This window comes from Triturus cristatus, chromosome 6 (assembly GCF_964204655.1).
Source record: "Triturus cristatus chromosome 6, aTriCri1.1, whole genome shotgun sequence".
Lineage (NCBI taxonomy): Eukaryota > Metazoa > Chordata > Amphibia > Caudata > Salamandridae > Triturus > Triturus cristatus.
In genome coordinates this window covers 1,746,055,940-1,746,083,759 of record NC_140589.1, presented here as the reverse complement: position 1 = coordinate 1,746,083,759, position 27,820 = coordinate 1,746,055,940, and the positions used below count along the sequence as shown (strand labels likewise).

Below are 27,820 nucleotides of genomic sequence, written 5' to 3'. Positions count from 1 at the left end.
TTACGTTCATACACGTACACACACACGGAAAATACTGTAAAATACACAAGGCTCTTACACACATAAACACACAAAAATGTTGTAGTGGTGGCAGTACTGGTATAAGTGGTATCAGTGGAGGTGGTGGTAGTAGTGATGGTAGTAGCGGTGGAGTGGTTTAATGGAGATAGCCGTGATAGAAGTAACTGGTGTTGAGGGGATAGTGCTGGTGGTAACAATGATGTCGATAGTAGTGATGTAGGTGGTAGTAATAGTGATAGTGCTGGTTATGACGGTGATGATAATGAGCATGGTGGCAACAGGAATGGTAATGTTGATTGTGGTAGTGCTGGCCTGATAATGGTGGTGGTAGTAATGGTTGTTGTCCCTGCAGTGTTGGTAAAAGTGTAGGTGGTGGTGATGGGTTTGGCAGCAGTAGTTAAAGTGGTGTTGATATTGATAGTGATCATGTCAGTGACAGTGGTGTTTGTAGTAATGATGGTGATGGCAGTAGTGGTGCATTTGTTCATGCCTCCGTTTGCATGTGATAGACCACTGAAACCAAACCGATTGGATTGTGCCAATGCTTGTTCTTCTGGTTTCAATCTGGACAGGGACCTCACACAAGCTTCCGTCTGTCTCATGATTACCCTTCTTCTTACTTCCTGCTCCCCTTGAGTCTATCAGTGATTTCCATTTATATTCAAACACCATTGGCTATCTATCTTGAGTACTTCATGTCTGACATCTGGTAATCATTACATCATTAATTTGGTGTCAATGTGTCTTTGTTGCTGTCTGAAGATGTTGCTGTCCAACGTTTTCCAATTTAAACTTCCCCTGTAGGATCCCCCTGAAGAAAGGTACCTCATTGAGAGACAAACTGAGAAATGAAGACAAACTACAGGACTTCCCGGAGAGGTACAGAGTCGATCTACCCACCAACTATTCCCTGGAATTATCTGCGCGAGAGTCCAGTGACACATTGACAAACTACCTAGATGTGAGTGTTTAAGAACCTGTCATAACTATGTTAAAATATAATGCAACTATGAGGAGCAGTTTATGCAAAGTTGATGTCAGTGAGATTAAAATAAAAGCTGAGTATGATAAAGGGAGTACAAAGTAACAAAAGACAGGTCACAAATAGTGATCACAAATTGTGCACCCACAACTGTTTCTGATTTTGCAATACAACGTACATATCAGCATGTACTAATAGGTTGAGTCACCTAATCTCCAGTCACAAGGAAAAGCTATTTTCAGCTCTTGGCTATTAACACAGACATGGAGGCCTGCACAGAACAGCACGCATACACTGATGCTTGTGTTTGCACAGCCAAACTGGAAACAATGTTTTAGTGAAAGAGACCATGTTCCTTAAGCAAACACATGCTACATTTAAAAAACAATTTGGGGGGAAAGACATCATGGGAACAGGACCCCTGGGCCACTCATGTCACCTCTTGTATTAGTAACATAATAGCAAGCCAATACATTTCGAGAAACATAATTATCAGAACTAACCGAAATAAAACAAAAGAATAAACATTTCGACTCTGTTTACATAACTTAAAAAATCATCTAATATCAAGCGCACAAATATCGTTAACAAGAATATAGATTTTTATCTATTGATAACAAAAATATCAGAAACACGAATATCGTTACCTTTAAATAATCATATATCATGTCAAACTATGGATTATCCCAATATAAACCCATTACTTCAAATAAATCCTGAACTTATAATAAACATGTAAATGAAATTAAAATATATAAATAACGACACCCAAAAATTAAACATTCATCCCATAAAATTAGCACACCTATAAAATATACAATAAATACACCTAAAACCATATTATTAACTATAAACATTTAAATGCAAATTACAATAAAAAGCATATCAAAACAAATAAATACAAATATATAATATATATATATTTTCAAGCAGAGATTTTAATGAAAACAAATATTCAAATTATACTAAAAGAATCAATAAATGAACACTACAACACTATAAACAGTTTTAGCCAATAACATAACTAAAGAAATTAAACAAACAATATAAAAAGGCACACTTATAAAAGCAAATAATTACTCAAAAACGAGAAACACAGCAAGAGAAGGAAACTCGCTGCAAACAATTGTAGAAGAAAATATAAACTTTAAGTTTTCTTGTTATTTTTTTAAAAGTGCAAACATATGAAGTCTATAAACATAGTAACTTCTCGGATGAGGAAATGTTTTAAACTATGTATTTTTTTCATGTTTTTATAAAATAAATTCAACATTTAAATACTGGTTATTTCCGCAATGTCCCTTATTGATATATTTTCTGCATACTGATGTGTTTAACGATACTGGATGTATAGTCCTGCTGCACTGTTGGTTCATTTCAGCACATGATCCATACTGAGGCAGGCTCGTATATATAGAGCATGTTGCCCAAACCTCCTATTTTTGATTAGGGACCTTTGTTTTTTCTACTGTGCTACCCCATCCCTTTTCTCAGAATTAGGGTATCTCCCTCTTTTTTAGACATGCATGCCACACCATGCAGGAATGTGCTGCAGGCGCTGTTTCGGCGGTGCTTTACTGTTAAGGCTGTCCTATGAGCATAACAGCCCACCACCTTGAGACCTCCACAGCACCACCCGCCCGCCATAGATTACACTCATAATCAGGCAGGGGGGTGCACGATGGGCTTGGGAGTCCTCCTGTCGGGCCTACAGGTGGACCACCAAACTCGTAATAAGGCCCTTACAATTACTTAACTATGAAATTGCTACTTAACAAGTAAATAGAACATACTCTATAACTTTTATCGTTTTACACAGACAATCTCAAAGAAGAAACAACAACTTCCAAACCAAAAAGCTTCTAGAAAATCTCAACTTTAACAACACACCAATATTATATGATAAAGTAAGTATACATAAAAAATAAATTAGAACCTCACGCAAATAGCGACCAAAAACAAACCTAATTCTCTAAACCTCAATAAATAAGCAAAAAACTACAATTTAAATAACTCCAACTTTGTTCCTCTTGCAACAGAAAATGAACAACTGCTCCATGTTTAAATGAGCTGAAAGGAAAAGCTGAACTCTGCAAAACATCTCAATAAACATGCAAGTATGTAAATAAAATAAAAGGAACTGCATTTTTAAATCCATTAATGACTAACATGCAGAATGTAACTATGATATATATTTATATTATTAAGCTATTTACAGATATAATGACAGAAAGTGCCAAATGTATCACTTCTCAAAAAGGAAAGCAATTATTAAATCATATGGGCTACACCTACAGCCAAGTAACTGCATTGTCAGAAACTATAAACTGGAAATGATATAATAAATATTATTTTAATGCATGCTATGGAAGGGCAACTACAAAGGAAAATGATGCAATTAATTTAAAAGAGCACAACAACCCCCCAAATGTTGCAGAAGTAGTAGTGAGAGCAGATTTACAAGACATGAGAGAGGCAAGCACTAGTTGTCAGGAACCCACAACCAAAATCTTTAACAACATGCTACCCAAACCCCCTGAACACATAACTGGCCAACTTCTATGTATCCCCACTTTAAAACCTCTAATTATATGCACTAAAAAAGCCATCAGCGATACCTCACCTATTCCTAGAAGATACCGGGATATAGACATATCAGACCACTTAGCAATTATACATAATGTAGAACCCTTCCTTTTGCATAACAATAAAAAGTATTAAAAATGTATCCTAATGTTCTCCATTGCAAATAACTTAATGAAACTTACCCAATGCCAAACCAGGATGATGGATGGGACCTTCAAAATTTGTCCCAAACCATTCACACAGATATACATCATACATGGTGAAAATTAGAACAGCAAGATCCCTTTCATGTATGCTTTACTCCCTGATACATAATGCGTACCTCCTATGAACTCCTAAACTATATAAAAACAACAAAGAAATAACTACTGCCTACAAAAAATAATCATAGACTTTGAACAAGCTATGACTCAAACAATACAAAAAATATACCAGCACACAGCCATACAAGGCTGTTACTATCTATTTAATTAAATTATATGGCAACACCTCCAAAAATTGACACCAATGGCGTTATTACAAGTTTGATAGTCTGACCGCCGTAGAACCGTGTCCGCTCCCGCCAGTAGCCCACGGCACTGCGGGTGCAAAAACTGCTGTATTACGAGTTGCCCACGCTGCGGGCAGGGTGGAGGCGGGGATCTTGCAGCAGTGGTGAGTACATTTTCCAGATATATCGATGCATTTGTGTGCATTCTGACTGCATATGTGTCGGATGCACACATATGCAAGATACATGTGGAAAAATACCACCTACCCATTGCTGGGGTTCGGCCAATATGTGGGAGGTCCTGGCAATGGTATGAAAGGGACTCACCTGTAGATCGTCACAAACTTGGTCGTATTCAGCGAGGGTGAAGATCCTGCTGTGAAGGGGGGACCGGAAGAAAGGGATCCACATTGGACTCTGCCTTGAGGAATAAGAAAGGGGTGAGAACACACCTCAAATTCTTCTCATCCCCACTTTAAAGCAGTCAGTTGACCTGGCCTGGTCCACTCGTGGAACAGGCAGCTCATAATACGGGAGGCAGTGCAGTTCCCCTGTACAGCCCTATGGTAGCTGCCTTTCCCCGACCACGAACCCAGCGGTCGGCAGTCAACTGGCGGTCTTGGCGGTCCAGGCATGGTCTTCGCAAAGGTGATCAGCTCAACTCGTGATACAGTGGTCAGACCCCCGAGCTCTCCACCCTAGGACCATAATAAGGCCCTAAGTGTAGAATAAGCCACTAACAGCCAAATCGCCTCAAAGCAAAACAAATGATAGCACTAGCCTTAGCCCCTATCACAGAGGTAGTCAACCACTATAACTTACTAACAGAAAGCCCTATCTATCAACAAAATGAAGACAAACTTCGTCCCCTAATAGACTATTTTGAAGATCCATGGGTTGGCAGACTGCATCGGTCAGGACGCAGACGCCAAGCAACATTCCAGATACCATTGTAGAATGCTTATGGCAGCAGGAGAGGGCAACTGTCATTACATAATTTCCGCAACAGTCCATTGTTAAGACCTGTAATCACTTGTAAGCAGAAGGCCATGAATCAAAGTCTATTTTTGCAGAAAAATATTTATCCGCCAAATGTCTGGATTCAATTTTTATTTTTATTTTCAAACCAGTTTTCCAATTTTGGACGGACCCAGCCAATGTGTTTCATCTCAATGAAGTGAATTAATCAGGGCCTTAAAATATATTTATAAACTAATCAACATAAATAACAGATATTTTTTTTTAAAATGCTGTTCCTAATTCTTTAATTAAAAAAAAAACAACTTTTATATAAAATTAAGTATATAGCTTGTGTATGTACATATTCTAATTTGAAATTTGCCCGCCAACTTAATTCTAGCACAAATTCACTCTGTGACTGTAATATAATGGCCATCTTTAACCCCAACAGTTTGATAAAAGTGAGTACAACTCCAAAAATAAACAATTTATCTGTTCACATGTCTTTATCACCCCATGGCAAGTACATTACTGCTGTGTATTTACAAAGAACAGAGTTCATTACTTACAAAGCGTAATTTCTTATGCAGTTCTGTCAAGTGTTTATTGTCTTCAATTTCAATATATTTAAATTCATTTTTAAAAGAAAGAAAAACATTCCCTCATTTACATACACTAACCATCACCTATCTATACATGATATTGTTTTTAAACTTGGCATCATTTTCAAACTTTGGAAAACTCTCATCAGGAAAATATTAAATTGACACGAGTCTCACATGGGCTCATCATACGCACACATTTTCTACCATCAAACGTTCCCCTAGGTCTCCTGATAAAAATGATACCTGACTTAAGTGGGTAGGCCAATTGCCTCCAACAGAGAAGGGCCCAAAACATCTAGTGATTTCCCTCACACAGACACATTCCTCACACAGACATGGTACAATCACTAAACTTGCACAACAATGCCTGCAATAAGGACTGATATCTGAGCCTCTACATTAGATTTATATTGTCTCAAGACACTCATGTCAATGAGTATGTATGAAAAATCACCTCTGTCCTCACATCACAGTAATGCATGATGCTGTACCTATACCTCACCTATACGTCCTTGACACCTTAACAGCCTACTGCTATTATGTTGGGCACTGAGGCCATGCCATGAAGAGCCTTAGCGTTAGTTGCATACTGCAGTGTTGAGGGTGGTCCAAGACACATATGTGTGCCAATCCTGATAACACTACACAGGCATGCACTCCATAATGTGAATGAGCATTGCTCACAATCCAGATAGATCAGTTTATGGGTACCTGTGACTAGTCCAGGGCTATATACTCGCCCCCTCCTAGCTGCTGTTGGCCCCTCAATTGTGCATCAAGCTCGGGATAGGCCACCACCAGAATACAGGCCATGAGGGGAGTCAGGGTCCGGTGTCTGCCCCTTCGGTCGAGGGGGGGACTTTCCCAGCTGGGCTAGGGTGATCTTTCTGCTCCAACGTCTGAGGTCATCCCACCTCTTCTGGAAATGGGAGCTGCGTGGGCGATAGACTCCCTCGGTCCGCACTTTCCTGGCGATGGCTTGCCAAATCCTTTGCTTCATTTAGGAGTTAACCTGGAGGGATGACACAGAGCCTTAATGGACTGCACCTGCATGACATATGACTTTTACGACAAAGATGAATTATTTTTTTGAGAACGAACGTGCAAGATGTCCATTGCTACAGGATAGAGGTCCTTAGAAACATTGTTATGCAGGTACACATACATTGGATCACATCATGAATCCATACATGGAGCACACAACATATTTCTGACTACTGTGACATGTTCCAATACATTTTTACAAATTGAATTGTTCCCATGTGTGGTGTCTCCTACTTTCTGCAAAAAACATGGTGTGCATCTGTGTGATTCTGAGAGTGACACATGTCATGAACATGGGTCTTGTGTGCAATGTCAGATAAACTGAGTTTCAACATTTTGGATTTGAAAGCACTGTTACTTGTATAATTAAGACTAAACAAACATATTTTGGGTTCTTACAGCCATTGTCAGACACATGTGGATGCTTGGCAATATGTGACTCCTGATGATCATATAATTGATGCCCAGGAATAGACACAGGATTGTCGAGAGTATGAGAAATCGGAACATAAAAAAGTACATGACGTCACACATCAGTGGTTGTGATTGATAACATAACAATGCTGTGCAAAACAGAATAGAATGATGTTGAGAGACATTTTGCATCAGCTATGTTGACCTAGGTATATTGTCATCTTGTCAGTGTTGTCTGTTTGCGAGTTAGGCATCACACTCCTACTGGGACTACATATGTTTAAGAATTCCAGTATTTTATGCACATCCAATGTCCCTGCTAAAAAGTCAATCAGAATGTGATTGCTCATAGTGTATACTTTGGAGGATGATTTCACACTAGCACTGTAGTTCATGCTGAGTCACCTGTTTTGAGATGTGTGGATGCCCATACACATACCATCATTCCTCTGATGCTGCACCAAACCATTTCCCACGACTGGTATGTATAGTTACCTAACTACTTTTTTTATGGTTTGAACACGTTTCACATTACTATGCTAATGGGTTCCACATTCAGACATTCATCTAGTTGATTATCTCTGCCACAGGTCTCAGATGAAGTGCTGTACATATTTAGATAGAATGGTTGATAATTGCATACAAGTTAAGTGCTATCAAAAGCTTACACTTTTCGTGCGCACAAAGTTATGAGGATTAAATGGAAAGGTGTAAGGGATGATTGTCGACATCCTAATGGGTATGTTTAACTTTGACAGTTGGGGAGAGCGACATCTTCATCCTCAAATCATCTGTTAGAACTTACCTGCTCCTCTTGTGAACCTTAGAGCTGGCCATACTTGGGTAGGACGTCTCCTACAAGGGTCTCCAGCTGTTCTTCTGTGAAGGCAGGAGCACTCTACTGGTCTGGCCTGGCATGGTTGGTACCAGAGGTAACACACAGCAGCTGAGCACTAGGAGTGGGTAATAGCAGCAGTGTTTAGAGGCAAGTGAGTGTATTTTCGATTGCAGCATACTTCTACTGCGCATAGACACACATAACCATTGGTCAACCGCAATCAAATGTAGCCAATGCTATCCTATGAGGGAGCCCGCCGAGCATGAAACCGCCAAGCGTGCGGTCTTTGTCCGTTGGCGATGATCGCCTATATTTTGTTATTAGAGCAAGTTCTGACTACTGCAATGTCAGCGGTCAATTGTGATGTGTTTGCAATGGTCTCAGACCCACTTGTTACTTTTATTTTAACAATTGTATATGCAGCACTATCACTACATGTACATGTTAAGGCTACCTTTTTCAAATGCTCGTATTTCCAGTCAAAGTTTTGGACATGGTACTCATTGTGCAATGCATAGACGTACATGGCAGGTACGCAAACTTTGGTACACATGTGATGGTGTACCAGTAAAACATGTCAGATAAGCCACCCTTTATTGTCTTATGAGCTACTTTTGCTTGATCAAGGTGTCAGATTGTGAATTGTGACCTTGTAGCTGACTGTTAGTGAAGGCAGGCTGACCAGTAATTAATTCACAGTGCCTAGTTTCCTGCATTTTATCACATATGTCCTTTACATTTGAACAATGCTTTACATGTGAAGAGTTTATGTTGCTAACAGAATGCAATGATGTTCCACTACTCCCTCACTTAGGTACCCTGGGAGAGGAGAAGGCAGTCATCCTCTAGTCTTCTGTCCATTCCCTGACCTCCAGACCATGCAAGAGAGGCACATCCTCCAGAAATACAGACTGAATCGTCTGACCATCCGGGGATCTCCGACCAGAGATTGCATATCCCCATAGAATCACCCCAGTTGTAAAGGTTTTGGCTGTTTTGCATTTTTGGTCACTGGTTCTTTTCAGTTTACTGTTGCCACTTCAGGTGGGATGTCACAAGTGTTGTTCAGTCATCTCCTGACAGAGGTGCTTGCCTCATTGTTTAAAGACATGAGCTGCTACATTCAGTTCCCTGGCCGTGATGAATTGGCCACAGTGAAGGCAGCTTTCTATGGGCTAGGTCATATCCCACATGTATTTGGATCCATTGATTGTGCACACATTCCCTTAGTCAGTATATGGTACCCATGTACCCAGGACATAGGTTCCCCAGAGGTCTCCCATGGGCTGCAGCATGCATTGTGCCACCCATGAGAGACCATTCAGAATGGAACTACAGGCCTGCCATTGCAGCCTGTGTAAGCTGGTGCTACCACCACTTACTAAATATATAGGTTTACTATATCTTGGGTCCCTGCACTTAAAACCTATGTCACCCCTCTAGCAAGCCTTTGCTATCCTGCAGGCAGGGTGCTTGGTTCTATGTGAGAGGGTGCCCCTGAACGAGTAGGACACCCCTGCAGCCTACAGAGTCCTTTCTTCCGGGTTGTCAGTGAAGCAGCCATATATTATATAGAGGGGCATCGCATAGTTACTCGATGACCACCTCGACACCAGCTGCAACGAACCCATCATGTTGGAATTATACCCCCACACTGTAAACGTGTGGCAGGTATGATTCCAAGCACTGGCAGAGCCCTCTGTTAGGCTCTCAGTGTTCCCGGTGCCAACCTTCTAGCCCCAGACAGCACAAAATGGTTGCTGCTGACCAGAGACACATTTCTGCCCTCCTGCTGCTGAGCCAAGCTTGAGCAGAGGAAGGTGGAACAATAGGCATCCTGTCACAGGGAGGTGCAACCACCTCCCAGACAGGATTTAGTGTATTGGGACCGGGTGGGTGCGCATGCCAGTGCCAGAAAGTCTGCATGAGGAGCACATTTGGTGTCCCTGTGCATAGTCCAGCTCAAACCAGTTCTGGGAGTCGTTGGCTCCCGCTGTGGTGCAGAACTGGACAAAGGACATGGTAGTAACCTCCCCCTGTCCAGATCCTCCCCTGGGAGGGTCCCTTGAATTTTCCCGATGCTTTCCCTAGGGTACTTAAGGTTAAGGGCTTACCTGGGTGTTGGTCCCTAGATTCGTCATGGGATAAGATTCAGAAGTGACAGCACTGCACTACTACAGTCTGGGCACTCTGGACTTCGTTTGGGCCTCACTTCGTCTTCCTTCCAGTCTTTTGCATTGTCTGTGCCTGTGAACCATACAGGATCCATGCAGGACCTGTGGAGCATCCAAGACACTTGATGGAATCTCCCTTGAAGTGAAGGAGTCACTTCCCTGCATTCACAGGCACCTCAACACTGCTGACCGGTCTGCTGATCCCAAGCTCCTGCAGACTCCTAAGGGTTCAAGAACATAGGCGGTGGTTTCCTACATCCCTCAAGGCCCGAGCTGTCCTCTCTCCAAATTTGAGGCCAGTATCCCTTGTGGTGGCTGCATTAACCGAACCCCTGTGCACCCTGTTCTTTTGCAAGTGCAAATGCTTGTTGGCAACTTTACGACAAGTGCATTAGACTTCAAGTAGCCCCAACCTCCGGCATCTTCTTCCACCAAGATCTTCAGCCACACTGCCTCGTGGGCACCGTGGTCTGCTCCTTTGGTGAGCTGCTCGAGGTCCTCTCGTGACTCCAGTGCCTCCGGCCTGTGGGTCCATTTGAGGGTCACTTTTGTTTCCCTTGGGCTCCCCTGATTGCTTGGGGCCTGCCCTGACTCCCCTGCTTGTGGTGAGTCCCCTGAACCTTGCTGCTCCCAACTTTGCACCTTCTTGACTTACTGCGTGGGTAGCATTTGCCAAGGCTTGTTGGCGCTCCCGCCGGACACCGATCTCTCATCACTCAACATCATTGGTGGGATTGCTCGTATTCGGGTTCTGGTTCTCCTCAGCGTCGCCTGGTCCTCGCATCTGCAGAGTCAAGGCCATTGTTATCTTTCCTGAAGCAACCGACATCGGAGGGCATTTGTCTTCCCAGGTTCCTGGTCACCCCCGAGTGACATAGACTCTGCCCCCTCTGCTTTTAGGTACTCCTCTTCAAGAATCCACGTTTTGATTCCCACGGACACTTGCTTCTCTTCCGGCAGTGGCACTTTCTTGAAGTCCTCCATTGGGTTCGGCTGCGGTTTCAGACACCACTTCACCCTTATGCACCCGGTGTCCCTGGTGTAGGTAACTTGGGTACTAGAGTATCTACGGGTGGGATGGCTCTCCAACCTTCTAACTCCCAAGGTGTTTCTTGAGGGTCCGTTGGGAAGGGTCCTTAATTTTTAAAAATCCAACCGTGACTTGCACATAGACTTGTTGTGTTCTTACACTGCACACGCTCTCCGTGGGGTCCTGATCTACTTACCTTGGGTGGTTCTGTGAGTCCCCTGCAATTCTATACCACTTTCTTAATATATGGTTGGGGTCCACTGTGCATATCGTGCTATTTACTGCATTTCTAACTGCAGTATTGTGTGCATTGGGTTTATCTCCGTGTTGGAGATACTTGAACCCTCTAGAGAGTATTACATAATACATATTTTTATAAATACTTGGTCTGGTTCTTTTTCACTTAATCTATACTATATGATTGCATTCTGAATTTTAAGAAGTAAGCAGCTAGGTTAAGCACATATGCACTGCCTGAACATGTCACTAATGAGTAATGCACGTGTTGCCCACCTCAAATGGCCAGCCGCTTAAAAGACCATAGACAATAAGGATGAACACAAGGTATGAGAGGCAACACAAGAGTGAGTTAGCTAATACAGTGTGATACTAAACAGATTTTATAATACACACAGGACTTGTAAGATTTTCAAGTTTTTTCTTTATTTCATTGATGTTGTCACATTCACAGCCAACGCGTTTCGCCCAAACATGGGCTTCTTCAAGGCTGTTAAAAATCATACAAAAGGTCATATCAGATTTATTCATATTAAAAACATGTTTCGTCGACAAACAACAATGTTCCTATTCTAACGAAGGATAGAGACGTGAGCACCACACCAAAGTTTTTGATGTTAAGAAAGCCAAAGACCTACTAATAAAGAGTAATATAATAGCGTGACATGGAAAAGTCAAAGTGACTTTAAAAGTTTTGAACAATGAAGCCCAAGATGCCTTGTCACCGAAAATAATGTGGGTAAGAAATAAGAATACACCGATGTGAGAGAGAGTATTCAAAAGTGAGACCGAGAAGCAGAACTATATCAGTTTTGAAATGTCGCTTACCAGAGAATCAATCTGTCAAACTGAGTGGCGCAAAGATATTAAGTCACAACAATGCAGAGAGTTCACGACGTATAAAATCTAAAAATCGTAAAGAGAGATATAAGTAATGTCCAAAAGTTGATAGAAATACAGAAATTGCAAGTTAAAGAATACTGGTTTCTAGTCAGTCCACAGTTACTGACCTTTAGAAACTAGCGTGTCATCTATATAGTAGAATATGCTGTAATATCCAACAATTAAAAACGTCCTGTTTTCAAAGTATCTTTAGCCGGAGTTGTCTGAAATGTGATTAGAATATTAATACTCAAGATATTAAAAACAGAGAAAAAATGTGCACGTAAAGTCACAAAGTTGCTAAGAAACGCACATGCAACTTCAATACTAAATGTCCTTACCGAAGTATGATGAAAGGCCGGTAGACAAACGTAAAAGATGATAGGTAATTCCACGACAATAGTTTTCCAGAACAGTCTAATCTGTAATGTTCCGATAGTAAGAAAACAAGATAAACACCGAAGTAAGGTTCCATGAAAAACAGAGAGAAAACGTTTTCTTTAAGTGTAGACATCATACACGCACATGTAAGCCGTAACAGTCAAGAACGCTTCGCCACCCAATCCTGCATACTTTCGAAGGAAACCAAGGTGTATTAAAACAGGTGTTAGCCCAAACAAGAGCATAGTAATGCTACTAAATGAAAAAAAAATGTATATAAAAAAACAAAACAAAAAATAATATTCCTAAAACGCTAAGGACAGCGGACCACCGAGAAGTACAGCCTAATGTTAGGCACTTGCCCATACGTGTATTATACGCTAGTGCAATCCTATAGCATCATTGAGTTCCAAGCCCCAAGCGGCCACTCAAATCACAAATGCAATGACTTTCTGTGCATCCTAGACATGTAATCCCTGACAATCTGGCGCCAAATTGTTGGCGTTAAAGTACCCACTGCTAAGTCCAAAAAGCCCCAGCATCGACATCTATTCACCTTACTTTATAGAGAGCGTGCGTCCAATTCTGAATGCTGGAGTCGTGAATGTGACAACATCAATGAAATAAAGAAAAAACTTGAAAATCTTACAAGTCCTGTGTGTATTATAAAATCTGTTTAGTATCACACTGTATTAGCTAACTCACTCTTGTGTTGCCTCTCATACCTTGTGTTCATCCTTATTGTCTATGGTCTTTTAAGCGGCTGGCCATTTGAGGTGGGCAACACGTGCATTACTCATTAGTGACATGTTCAGGCAGTGCATATGTGCTTAACCTAGCTGCTTACTTCTTAAATTTCTAATTGTATTAGGGGATTTTTTGCACGCCTGACGCACTATTACATATTTAAAAATGAATTTTGATGATAATAGAGAAGAATTAGCGAAGGATTTGTTCAAACAAAATAAGGACATTGTACAAGTAGTTTCCGATGGGAGCAATCCCAAGGAGGGTCTGAAATCCAAATTTCAAAGATTGGAAAGACTCAAAAAAAACGAACTATCCAAATGGTGGGATGGTGTAACCCTCAAGAGATACCTTGAGAATAAGAAGGTGCCAAGGGGCCTTAGGATTTTAACATTCCCTAGCTTTGACGACCTCGATCCGGACTTACTCCTCAATTGGGAGGATAATCTGCATGACTCATCTTTCAATATGATGAGAATTTTAATAACTCATGCAGAAAGAAAATGTACCAAACTACAGGCTGAAATTAAGATTCTAGAAGACGACATCAAACAATTAAACCTAATTGAGGCAACTGCCAAAAACTATGTAATCTTAAAAGAACAAATTAATTTGCATCAGAATGCGGTAAAAAGCAGAAAATTACATAAGATCATACGAGATGACCGCAATTATGATAATGGTCGTGTGTTTACTTTTGCTGCCAAGTTTGACAATATACAGCTACCAAAGTCTAATACTTCGGTTGTACATAGCACTGGCAGTATTTCTAGCATTAGTTCTGATGCGTCTTCCATTGAAGAGACCAACACTGCAGGGCCTGCGGAAACTGTAGCACAGGGACTTAGTTCATCGACTTTTTTAGACGAAGTCCTGCGCTTCAGAATTGGGAACAAAAAGTCAAAAGAAAAACCAGGAGAGGAGGGAGGAGGAAAAATGCAAGGAAAGGACAGGGTTCTGACACGGTATCAAAAGAGTCAGATAGAGAAACGCTGATTTATGACATAAATGTGTCTGCGAATTGTATGGATACAGCCTCTGTTTCTGAGAATTTGGTGATTAATCTGTCTAAGTATCAACTGTCCACATGTGAAATTAATGTGCTTAATAAAGGACTAGGATACTGCCCTGTTTCTAAGGGTTTCTTTTCAGATTTACATATCGATTTGTATAAGTTTATACGGAACGCCAAACTGAAATGTCATTTCTCCATGAACAATTACGAACCTCATGTCATGGAGGGACCCTCTGCACAGACGGATATTACTGTCTCTCATGTAAAAAATGTTGCTACTCTATTATCTATCGATGAGGAGAATGATTCATCAATTGACAACATTCTTGCAGATCTCAATATCAGACAGAACTATTCGTGTGATAGTGGTCTTCATACCCGCAGTAAATTCACTCCACAAGGTCCACATCTTTTCAGTATTGATACGTTCTATGAAGTTGTATCTCGAGATCTGTACATTCTAGAGGATAGACTTCACACACATACTAAAAGATACACTAATGACAATTTGACTAAGGATGAGAGAACAGCGCTACACACCCTTAAGGCAAATAATTCAATCATCATTAGAGAGGCTGACAAAGGGGGAAATATAGTGATCATGAATAGAGAGGACTATGAGGGTGAAGTACTCAGACAACTTCATGACACCACCAATTACACCAGACTGTCATCTAACCCCTGCACTCTAGCAACTAGTGTAATAAATGATCATCTTTCACACTGGAAGGAGATTGGCCTTCTCTCAGAGACAGAGTACATATTTCTCGCTATTCATAATCCTAGATTTCCATGCATATACCTTCTACCTAAAGTCCACAAAAAACAACCCTTCCCCCCTGGCCGCCCCATAATTTCGGGCATTGGCTCCATGACAGAAGCTCTAGCTAAATTCGTCGACACTTTCTTACAGCCTCTAGTTATGAACTTACCCTCATACATCAGGGATAGTACGGATATTTTGAATAAATTGGAGGATCTAGAATGGGAGGATGGCATGTGGTTTGCCACTTTGGATGTGACTTCACTATATACGTGCATTAGAAAGGATCTGGGTATAAAAGCTGTTGACTTCTTTTTGGGTAAAAGATCAGCCACACTAATGGAACATAATGATATGCTTCTGTCAATGATTAATTTGATTCTGGACAACAACTTCTTTCTCTTTAATCAAACTTGGTACAAACAGAACCAAGGTACCGCTATGGGTTCTAAATTTGCCCCCTCATATGCGAATCTATTCATGGGGTGGGTGGAACACATGCATGCCTGGTCAAGGATGGCATCCAACTGGACTGGACACATCCAGTTCTGGGGTCGTTATATAGATGACATTATCATCCTATGGACAGGCACTGAATTGGGACTTAAAGAGTACTTTAATTTCTTGAATCAAAATACATTTAATGTGGCCTTTACCATGGAGGCGTCTCAGACCTCTATCTACTTCCTGGACCTTGAACTTTATGTTCAAGACAAAAAAATACACAGCACACTACATAGGAAAGACACAGCAGTCAACAGCACGTTACACTACACCAGTGCGCACCCGGCATCCACAAGAAATTCCATACCATATGGTGAATTGGTTCGAATCAGAAGGAACTGTAGTGAAGAAAAAAACTTTACGTACCAAACCACACTAGTTATGAACAGATTGCAGAAGAGAGGATATCAGCAAATCACTTTACAAAGAGCTAAAAATAGGGCCATCTTATTGAAAGGAGAGGATCTACTTAAGAACACTAATAGATCTGCTCACAGACAAAAAGAGAGACTTGCCTTCATTACAACTCATTCCACACTGAATCATGAAGTATTTAAGATCTTAAATAGGCATTGGTCTATTCTCAAGGGGGCACCAGGTGTCAACAGTATTATCACTGCCAAACCATCTCTAACATTTAGAAAAAGCAGAACAATCAGAGACGATCTCTGCCCCAGCTACACGTTGTCCCAGCCACCCAAGTCTAGTTGGCTACAGAGACCATTGGGATTCTTCACCTGTAGTTCCTGCAACGTTTGCTCTTTGGGATGTAATAAAACCGCAATGTTCAGTTATAACTCAGAAAAAGAACATAAAATCTATCACTTCATCAACTGCCTTACCAGTTATGTGGTCTATGTTTTGGTCTGTGGGTGTGGGAAAATATATGTTGGCAGCACTGTTAGACCATTAAAAATTCGTATACAAGAACATCGAAGAGCTGCCTTACATGGCGATACCACATATGCATTGGTGACACATAATTGTGCTGTTGGTCTGGACAGATCCAAATTTCGCTTCCATGTTATTGATGTAGCTATGCCCACAACAAGGGGTGGGGATAGAGAACTTAGATTGAGACAACTGGAGGCGAGATGGATTTGTACTTTACGATCGGTTACACAGGGTTTCAACAGTGACAATGAGATGCATTATTTTCTCTAATAATCCAGATGTATCAGGTAGAAGTAGATGCTTGCTCTGATTGTCGTTTCAGTTTATTCTGTTTATCATCATAAGTACTGTGTTTCATTGCATTAAATACTAGTGTGTACTTTGAGTCTCAAATACTCGCATTCAAACTCTGTACCTGTTGTTCACATGCCTGTGTTACTATTACACGCAATACCAATGGAACATCTTATGTACATTGTCTGTGTTTTGGCCCTCTTGCCCATGCCTATATTATGTCCAGCAAGAATTGTACTGATCTATTCCAACGAACTGGCATACTATGTACACTACTGTTACATTGCATGTAATATTTGTCTGTGATCTGGCCCTATATCTATATTACGCCCATCAAGTAATGTACTAATTTGTTGTAACGCACCAGTACATTCTGCACATCAAGTTCACATTTCCTTTGGATCTTGCATGTCTCCTATCCTTCAACTTTTCTGAACTTATACAGATTGTCGCGGTGGTTGTCATCGCGTACACATTATTTTTGTTATGTCTAATAATGTGTGGGAATGTTTTTTGGATATGCTACACATGTAGCACTGCAGACTTAAATCTGATAGAATTGATAGTCGCTTATCTTGAAATTGGCAAACTTGGACTTAGTATGTCTTCTTTACTCACACACGATTTTGGTGTTTCTATGGACACTGGACCTTTTGTTGCGTGGTTTGACTGTTTGTTTTCTGATACTCAGTTATTTTAGTCTACGTCTTCCAATCATCCACATTTCTTGTTAAGGTTTTCCTTTTGAGTTCCGGTTATATCGTATACAGGTATTTCTGATTCTCAATTTTTACTCTCTGACTATATCCTTTTCACTGCTCCTTGATTTTTTTTTCAACCTGACTTTTACTATGTAGACAGGTTGTTATGGGGTGTAATACTCATCGCCTTACGTGTGAAGAAACAAGTCGTACAACTGCTCGGTCACTCGGAACCATTCTAATATGGCTGACTCTTTTAGACTGACTTCTTAACTTATCTATGTACATTGTCCACAATTACGTATGTTTCATTTTTGCGCCGTATATGTGAGAATGGATAATTCTAGGCGCCCTGTGCTAATGCACACCTTTTGGATTTGTTTACAGTTTGATTATTAATGTGCAATTCCGTACCGGAGTTTTTTGTTCTTTATTAAAATTGTTACTTTGAAAAATTTTATCTCACACTTTTAATGCAACTATACCGATAGAGAACTGATACGAGGACGAGATTTTCTTTTATTAGATGATATATGAACAACCTTGCCATCTGACGACTTCTGTCGTTTATAACGTTTTGAATAACTATAAGAATCGGAACTAGTCCAAGATGGAGGACATTCGGGCAGAATACGCACTGGCGCACTGACGTCATTCCCCGTTTCCGGGGTTTTTTCTAAGGACGCCATCAATATACATATAAATATGGGCGCCTTGGAAACCAATCGGTCACCGCTCCTACACGACGGTGCTCGTACCTGTGCAGACGACTCCAGCATTCAGAATTGGACGCACGCTCTCTATAAAGTAAGGTGAATAGATGGCGATGCTGGGGCTTTTTGGACTTAGCAGTGGGTACTTTAACGCCAACAATTTGGCGCCAGATCGTCAGGGATTACATGTCTAGGATGCACAGAAAGTCATTGCATTTGTGATTTGAGTGGCCGCTTGGGGCTTGGAACTCAATGATGCTATAGGATTGCACTAGCGTATAATACACGTATGGGCAAGTGCCTAACATTAGGCTGTACGTCTCGGTGGTCCGCTGTCCTTAGCGTTTTAGGAATATTATTTTTTGTTTTGTTTTTTTATATACATTTTTTTTTCAATTAGTAGCATTACTATGCTCTCGTTTGGGCTAACACCTGTTTTAATACACCTTGGTTTCCTTCGAAAGTATGCAGGATTGGGTGGCGAAGCGTTCTTGACTGTTACGGCTTACATGTGCGTGTACGATGTCTACACTTAAATAAAACGTTTTCTCTCTGTTTTTCATGGAACCTTACTTCGGTGTTTATCTTGTTTTCTTACTATCGGAACATTACAGATTAGACTGTTCTGGAAAACTATTGTCGTGGAATTACCTATCATCTTTTACGTTTGTCTACCGGCCTTTCATCATACTTCGGTAAGGACATTTAGTATTGAAGTTGCATGTGCGTTTCTTAGCAACTTTGTGACTTTACGTGCACATTTTTTCTCTGTTTTTAATATCTTGAGTATTAATATTCTAATCACATTTCAGACAACTCCGGCTAAAGATACTTTGAAAACAGGAAGTTTTTAATTGTTGGATATTACAGCATATTCTACTATATAGATGACACGCTAGTTTCTAAAGGTCAGTAACTGTGGACTGACTAGAAACCAGTATCCTAAACTTGCAATTTCTGTATTTCTATCAACTTTTGGACATTACTTATATCTCTCTTTACGATTTTTAGATTTTATACGTCGTGTACTCTCTGCATTGTTGTGACTGAATATCTTTGCGCCACTCAGTTTGACAGTTTGATTCTCTGGTAAGCGACATTTCAAAACTGATATAGTTCTGCTTCTCGGTCTCACTTTTGAATACTCTCTCTCACATCGATGTATTCTTATTTCTTACCCACATTATTTTCGGTGACAAGGCATCTTGGGCTTCATTGTTCAAAACTTTTAAAGTCACTTTGACTTTTCCGTGTCACGCTATTATATTACTCTTTATTAGTAGGTCTTTGGCTTTCTTAACATCAAAAACTTTGGTGTGGTGCTCACGTCTCTATCCTTCGTTAGAATAGGAACATTGTTGTTTGTCGACGAAACATGTTTTTAATATGAATAAATCTGATATGACCTTTTGTATGATTTTTAACAGCCTTGAAGAAGCCCATGTTTGGGCGAAACGCGTTGGCTGTGAATGTGACAGCATCAATGAAATAAAGAAAAAACTTGAAAATCTTACAAGTCCTGTGTGTATTATAAAATCTGTTTAGTATCACACTGTATTAGCTAACTCACTCTTGTGTTGCCTCTCATACCTTGTGTTCATGATTGCATTCTGGTAAAACAAGCTGCTTTACACTCCTTCTGGACTAAGCCTGAAGGCTGCCCTCAACAGCTACCACTTAGAGAGCTTTCTAAGGTTGTCTAAGACCTCTTAAATCACCATAAGGGTTATCTGGACTGGTGCAAGGTGTCCACTTACATAAGTGTACATCATATATCAGGCCAGCTTCTCACAAGGAGTAGACTGTACATGTGTACCAACAATTTGGGGCTCAACTTTGATGATTTCACCCACCATGCTTGTTAATTCCCTTTCACTGAAGGCTGGATTATTTAGGCCCATAGTGAGGGGTGAAAAAAATTTGAGGTAGTGAGTTGAAAAGGATTTCCAAGAGGGGAATAACAGCTTAGGTTGTGCAGATGTACTTAGAGGGTGATGGTGGTGGTTAAAGTGTGAAACTATGGAAAGGATTGATGAAAGAGTATTTATGGTTGTGATGGCTATGGCTGCTCAGTCTGGAATGGCAAAGGATGTAGGTCAAGTTAGGGGTGGGTTTTCTAGTTTGTTTTGCAGGTGTGGCCACTTGTAACGAGATTTCAGAGGTGTGGTATCTGGCTCCAGCAAAACCATTTTTATTTTAAAGTTTTGGGTCCTTCGCAGATCTGCTACAGACTAACTTTGACTAACCGCCGTTGGCTGGATCCCGCCGTGAGACCGCCAATGTCACGTGCTCGTAATATACCCAGCAGTGGAAACGCTATCCTGGCGATGTCCGCCATCTCATCGACAACAAATCGGCCTGCTGCGATTCTGACGCAGAACCGCTGGTAGGACCTTCAGGGCGGCGGTGTGAGTTTGGGAGTGCTCAACTCGTAATACGACGTGCAGTTATCCACCGGAGCAGAGTTGGCATGGAGTAGATGGACGCGGTTCTCTGGAGGTCAGACCGTCAATCTCGAAATTGGGTCCTAACTGCTATATAGTCCATTCACACGCCTTTCATGCGCCAAACAAAGAAAACCATTCATACTGCCAGCTGTGCCCGACACATTACACTTACATTTGCAAACATCACCAAACAAGGGCCCATCACTTTTATGAGTCAACAGGACTAACACACCACCACGCACCCAAACCTCAAACAACTTACAAATACACCTCAGGCAAGTTAATACACATACTGTCTACCAGCCACCAACACACTGCCAGCACACACACAACACTAGCCAAATGTCAGTTCAGACACACAATCACACTGCCTCGAAGCAGGTGGAATGTGTGTACTGGCGTTTCAGTGACAGTAAGTGTGTGTAGTGACTTGCTGCTGGTCACAACACACACACACACAGTGGCGCAACATCTAGGACAGCGGTTCGAACGCAGGATTAAGATACCGGTGGTTGGAGCATCGTGGGCGGTGGAGAAAGACCACTGACTCCGACAGGCTCAAGGAGCACGTCGGGGCGACAGTCGGACAGCGATTCCTACAATGAAGCCAGTGCCTGTGCAATCACTGCCCTAGGGATTACGATGTCCATTTCCCACAGCCTTTTCATGGCGGTCCCAACGACTTGGAAAGGCTGTCGGAAAGCGACTTCTCTGTGGGCCTCTGCTATAAGGCCAGGGGGGCGCATGTGGTGCACTCCCAAACATCCACGCCCTTTGTACCAGGCACCACATGGTGCCTGGCACACGGTGCATGGATGTTTAAAAACATCCCATTTTTTTAATGCAACTTGTGGTGAGGCTCCTTTCTGGGCCACAGCACAAACTGCAATAGAAAAAGGCATCATTCTGACCGCCTTGTGTAATAATATCGCAGGTGGGACTGCTGAGTACTTGTCGGGCGGTCCCAATCCTACTGCTGGCGGTCGTACACTTGTCCGACCGCCATCAAAATGAGGGACATAATCATCAAACCATAAGTAACATCCCATATTTTAGAAATAAGATAATCATACATTAATAATATATTTTAACAATAGTGACACAACAACATAGTGCAACACTATATCCAACTTATACACGACCATCCTACATTCCCCCCTACCTTCAAAACCCTTAAGAAATCCCTAAAAAGGAACTTAACTGTCCTGAGAAATGGCAGCAACTAACCTCCTGGAAGAAAGACCCAAAGTAACAACAATAGACTGCAAAATAGAAGGAAGCGGTAAAAATGACCTCCAAATGAAACTAAAAAAGACTATCTCCCCATAGAAATCACTAGGAAATATAGTAAAAATGTTAAATTAATGTTAACAAAAATGTAGAAAATTATTAAAAATGATAAACATATCAAACAATGTTGTAAAATATGTTGCAAAAATTGCAAAGTATAAATTAAATAGTAATATATACTAAGGATAAATGTTAAACTGTGTTTTAAAAAATGGATATAAAAATTATAAAAATGTGTAAAAACTATATTTTATATAAAATAAAATGTGGAAATATACATAATACAAATATGTATAAAGTCTGATTTATTTCTGGGTTTTTTACAATTAAAACAAATAAATGTTTTTATTTATTTAACTTTTAAATTGCTATTATTTTCATAAAAATATATTTGACAAAATGTAAAATTATAAAATAAATTAAAATTGTCAAAAAATAAAATTTTTAAAATATGTGTGACGCCTTTTTATTATACTTAAATTGAGGAACATCTTAAACACTAATGAGGGGACATTTACTATCCCTACTTCAATATGAACAAACTTAGGGAAGGTGTTGGACACTAAAGGGTTGAAATTTACTATTCCAACTCCAATCTAAATTAACTCAGGAAAGGTGTTGGACACAAAATGGGTGATATTTATTATTCTCCCTCCAATCTAAACCAACATGGGGACGTTGTTGGACGTCAAAGGGGCAATTACAAATACCGGGTTATAACTATTCCCACTGCATTCTAGACTAACTTGGTGAAGGTGTAAAAAATGTAAAAATACGAAATGATTAAATACAATTCAAAATTAAACCTTTTGAATACAATATAATATTTAACAAATACAAAATCCAGTGTTAAACTACACATTATCACACTTAAGTAAATTAATACAAAAGTAATTAATAAAACAATTGTTATGTTATTACACACTAAATTTAACTAATATTTACATAGGAAAATTAAATAATTAAAAAACAAAATTAAGCAATAACATTTCCAAAAGAGATTGTTGTGGGATGCAGACGTGCTGGAGGAGCTTACCCAGACCCCCATCTCCCCTTTAACCTCTAATAACAAGTTAAAATACTTTTTCCATGTATGCCACTGGTTTGAAGATTCTTAACATTTACTGACACAGTGTCTAACTACAACTCTGTTTGTTGAATGTACACCGTCAGTGTCATTGCCATTAATAATGCTCCATTTTCCATCTACCGCACGTATTTGCAGTGGTTAAATGCACTACTTCCTACCTCTGGCATTACCTCCCCGAACCCAGAATAACGTCATCGAATCTATATGAAGGTCACACCGTCCAACACCGTCCAACGCCCTTCTCATCCCTACATGCATTTAATATATTTGAGGGTGAGGAAACAACACTTTGGGTTGATGGTAGTTGCTGTATGGTTTATGGTATATCAGGGACATCTTAAGGATTTTGAGGCCCTCTGTTCGGATCAGTTTCTAATTTATGATCCAGTTTCAGCTCTTTCATGCCCTCTTTGGCCAGGTCACTGACAGTGCACAGGCGCACTCGTCCAAATTCTAAATGTGTTTACATCTAATATTCAGGGATAGTGACGTGTGTTTTCAATATTGTAACACAGCTGCAGCTCACTAAAATGACATGATGTAAGTGCAACAATATCTCAGCAGGATATATTTAGATTATTTAGACTGGTATGTACAAGACATTACAAACAACAGCACAAAAAGAGGAGGCTTCAAGTAGTTCTTTTCAAGCGCCTATAGGCGTCATGTATTTAGAAGATCAAAGAAAGGATACAATGGTAGTTACTGCACTACAGGGTATCAATACCAAGGCAACCCTAGTGTAGAACGTGTGTAAAGTGCTCGTGCTGGTGAGGTAACGGCGCTAGTGACAACATGAGAAAACCACAGCAAGCGGCGCGGAAGAATATACAATATATACAAGTTAAACGGTTCATTCAACAAATTATACAATGGTGTATTTGCTTTTTTTCATTGATTTAGTGAACCGAATTGACATGCGCCAGAGGAGTTGGTGCTGGTGGACAGTGGTCGACGGCGTTTTGATCCTCTCAATTTAGGATCATCATCAGGACCTGGGATGCCTATGTTGTGGAGTGCTCTGTGGATGAAAAAAGTATCAGGGCGGCTGAACGGGAGGGGAAGAAGGGAAAGTGGGAGAAGAAGAGGAAGAGGAAAGGAAGGGGCAATGTGCGATCGGAGCCTACCTGGCTTCAAGAGGTGAGGCGAAAGCTGGAAGGCCGTGAATTACTGGCGGCGAATCGCGGTGCAAACCGGGGGTCCAGGGATTCCCCGGGGTGTCTGCGGAAATTTAAAAGAGGGAAATCACGAATCGGACATGAGTGAAACGGGGGGAATCGGAAGTGGGTGGAGAACGGCAATGTAAACAAGCGACTTACCAAAATTGAATTATGATGTAGGGTAGCGGCAGGCAATGTCAATTAGTGCCGCGGTGCAGGAGGGCGGGACAGCGCCTGAGGAGAACCAAAGACGGGGGCAGAAGTTAAGTTAAATCAAGGACAGCCCGGGATCGTGGGCGGAGAGGCCGTGTCCGAGTGAGAACCTTACCCGATTAATAGAGCACGGGAGGAGGAGTGAATCCGGTGCCAGGAGTAAATCAGCGGCAGCGAAGCGAGCAACGGACGTGTGCTCGAACAATCAGTCACAGCGGTTCTGATCGTGTGGGCGAATTATAAGGAGGAGGGGCAGGAGGGACGGGGAAGCCGTTCATTGGGTGCGGGAGCCAGGGGGAGGGGCTGCAGTCGGTGGGGCCGTAGTTAGGGACGCTAAGTGACGGGAGGAAGAGAAGGAAAGAGAAGAGTTAGTTGGCGAAGGAGGTGATTGGAAAAGGGGCAAGTGCACAAGGGGGGGAGAAAGAAGAAGGGGAGGAGTGTGAGCGGAGCAGGGAGATGAGACTGTCGCGGATGTAAACAGTCGGAATTACAAGGTATCATACAATCAATTAACCAGTCACTCGTCTAAGTAGCAAAATGGTATAGTGACACGTCTGGCAACCTGGGGAGTGAGTCTGGCATGTGGATAAGATCTGTGGCCTGATCCAGGAGGACGGTGAGAGTGGGACAAAAGAGGCAGTTGAAAAGGGGGCAAGGAGAAGTGGAGGAGTGGGGGTATGTAAAAGCCACGGATGCTCGCAGTATGAAAACAGAAATAGGGTTTAATTATGCCCATGGCAACATATCGATTATTTACATATTTACAAGCAGGAATAGTGGAAAACAAGGATGCTGACGGATGCTGACAGTTGGAGAAAACAAAAACAAAAACAAATTCAGGGTTTACACAATACATTAAGCCTGTGGTAACAATTCAATTATTTACATATTTACAAGCAGCACAATGGGATTATAATGAGGTCTATGGGCTGATCCGGAATGGCGTAGAGAATCTAACATGGTAGTTCCTGAGTACAGAGGGTACAGAAAAATTAGCAGGGTCTCAGGTGGTGTAATGGATGGTACTGTTCCACTCATCAATTGTGTTAAGACCCTGATGTACAGAATTGCAGCGTGTTATCCATTTGCATTCGCTTTTGTTTAGAAGAGCTTGGAGATTGCCACCTCTAGGTGGAAGGCGAGGTTGGTCAATTTTTTGCCATTTTATGTCTAGGGCATCATGGTTCTTTTCCAAGAAGTGCGTAACCAGTGGTGCTGTGGTAGTTCTGCAGTTTATTCTGCTTTTGTGCTGAATGATTCTTTGTTTAATCATCTGAGTCGTTTGTCCAATGTAGATGAGGTGGCATGGGCATTCAATGGCATAGATCACATTCTGTGAGCGACAATTGGTAAAAGTGTTCAGGACATGTGACTGGTTATTGAACCTGAACTCCTTGGTGTTGATCGTTAGTTCACAAACACTACATGATTGGCATTTGTAGTGGCCCAATATGAGTGGTAGACCCCAGTTGAAGGTAATGGTGTTAGGTGTGGTAGGTTTGTTAGGCCAAGTGATGGCATGGACCAAGTGGTTAGATAAATTGTTACCGCGTTTGTACGAAAAGAGGGGTGGTTCTCGGAAGGATTTGTTGGTGCGAAGGAGTGTCCAATTTCGTGTGATGATTTTCTTGACTTCATTGCTACTTGGGCTGAACTGGGAAACAAATGGTATCCGAGAGTTGGTTTTCTTGGGTTGTGGTGTAAGTAAGACATCCCGGTGGCAGTACCAGGCTCTCTTCCGAGCTCGTGAAACCAATCTGCGTGGGTAGCCCCTATCCATGAGTTTCTTGCACAACACATCGGATTCTTTAAAGTAGTCCTTGCGCCATTTGCAGTTCCTGCGGATCCGAAGGAATTGTCCATAAGGTAGTCCGTCTCTAAGCCCACGTGGGTGGTAACTTGAGTAGTGTAGTAGTGTATTTCTCTCCGTTGGTTTCTGGTAAAGTGACGTTCCAATCATGCCTTCTTCTGCGTGTATGTTCAGGTCTAGAAATGGCAGATCATTTGTTTTATGTTCACATGTGAATTTTAGGTGAGTTTGGGATTTGTTCAGCCACTCCATGAAAGATGATAAAGTGGCGGCGTTTCCTTTCCATAGTAAAAGGACATCGTCAATGTATCTACACCACAATGAAATCTGGTGTCTAAACGGGTTATTCGGTGAGAGTATAAGGGAGGTCCCCCCAGGACCCGTAATTGGGGCAGATTCAGGAACAACCAACACATCACCTTCTCAGATTCCTCTAATACTTCAATTGAAGAATCGGATCTGAACGAAGAACCCAGTACATCCAGAAATCCTCACAAACTTCCATCTCTGCTACCACCCGGTTTTTTAGAACAAGGCTGCGGACGCGGCCAGAACCGTCCATGCACACGGAACAACTACCAAAATCAATACTCTGGAGAAAGACAAAGCAGAAACAAATTCTACCGTTGGGGTCCACAACAATGATCACACCTACAAATAACATGAACAACCCGGACATGATGTTGGAACCGTATGACGTAGAAGCCAGTACCAGCCTCCCATTTCTCATATGTGAGGTCCTGCTTTGATCTAAAAGAAACTTTTTTCATGAATGTTGCATGAAACATAAACACAACATTTCTCTACAAAATGTGTGTAATAGATTCACAGATCACCCACTTAAAAAAATTAATTCAGGGAATAACGGTATTTACAACGATCTGTTTAAGAATTCTTCACAGGAAGTAGAGCAGGGGTAGGTACAAGGCTAGTTGCCGCGCTGTTCTTGCACTGTGAGCAACGAGACACTCTGAAAAGCTCCCGTCAGCCTAGACCTACTAATCAAGGGGTCTCATAACACTAGGTCAATCGGACCTGGTGTTCACAGGCACAGCTGGTTATTACTCCACTGAACCCTCACCAGAACCAGCATTGCGGTATTGTAAGAGTTGAAAAATTCTCTATAGAATTCTTTTCACACTTGGTCCTGATGAATTGCCACCAGACCAGTTAGGGGCTACCCAAGGCAAGAAACATGTCGACCTCTCACACCACACATGCCCTTTAGGACCATTGCATCTGTCTAGGGCATTCTGCTTTTAGTTAGGTTAGTGCACCCCTGGAATAAAATTTAGACTATAGGGCAGGCCTAACCTATGGCTATGGAAACAGCTATTTGTCAGGCGTTTCACCGAGTTTCCATGTATAACGTTTCTATGCCCATCTCTAACTCTACTGCTAACATTAACGTCCCAGGTAAATTTCATATTCTCACTTTTCCATACATTTCAGCCTTTAATGAAGTGCAATATTTATCATACGACGTCAACAATTTAGGAGTTCTCTGATGCTGTATAATTTTAAAGTGAACAATG

At 41.3% G+C, this 27,820-nt stretch overlaps 1 protein-coding gene across 1 annotated transcript in view; it reads left to right on the top strand.

Moving 5' to 3' along the window:
* Positions 1–27,820, top strand: part of LOC146821914 (pepsin A-like) — a 310,154-nt gene that overhangs the window by 48,721 nt on the left and 233,613 nt on the right. Inside the window, exon 2 of the mRNA XM_085609935.1 lies at positions 826–982. Within this exon, the coding sequence (XP_085466061.1) occupies positions 826–982 (157 nt within the window). The remainder of the gene's footprint in view (positions 1–825; positions 983–27,820) is intronic.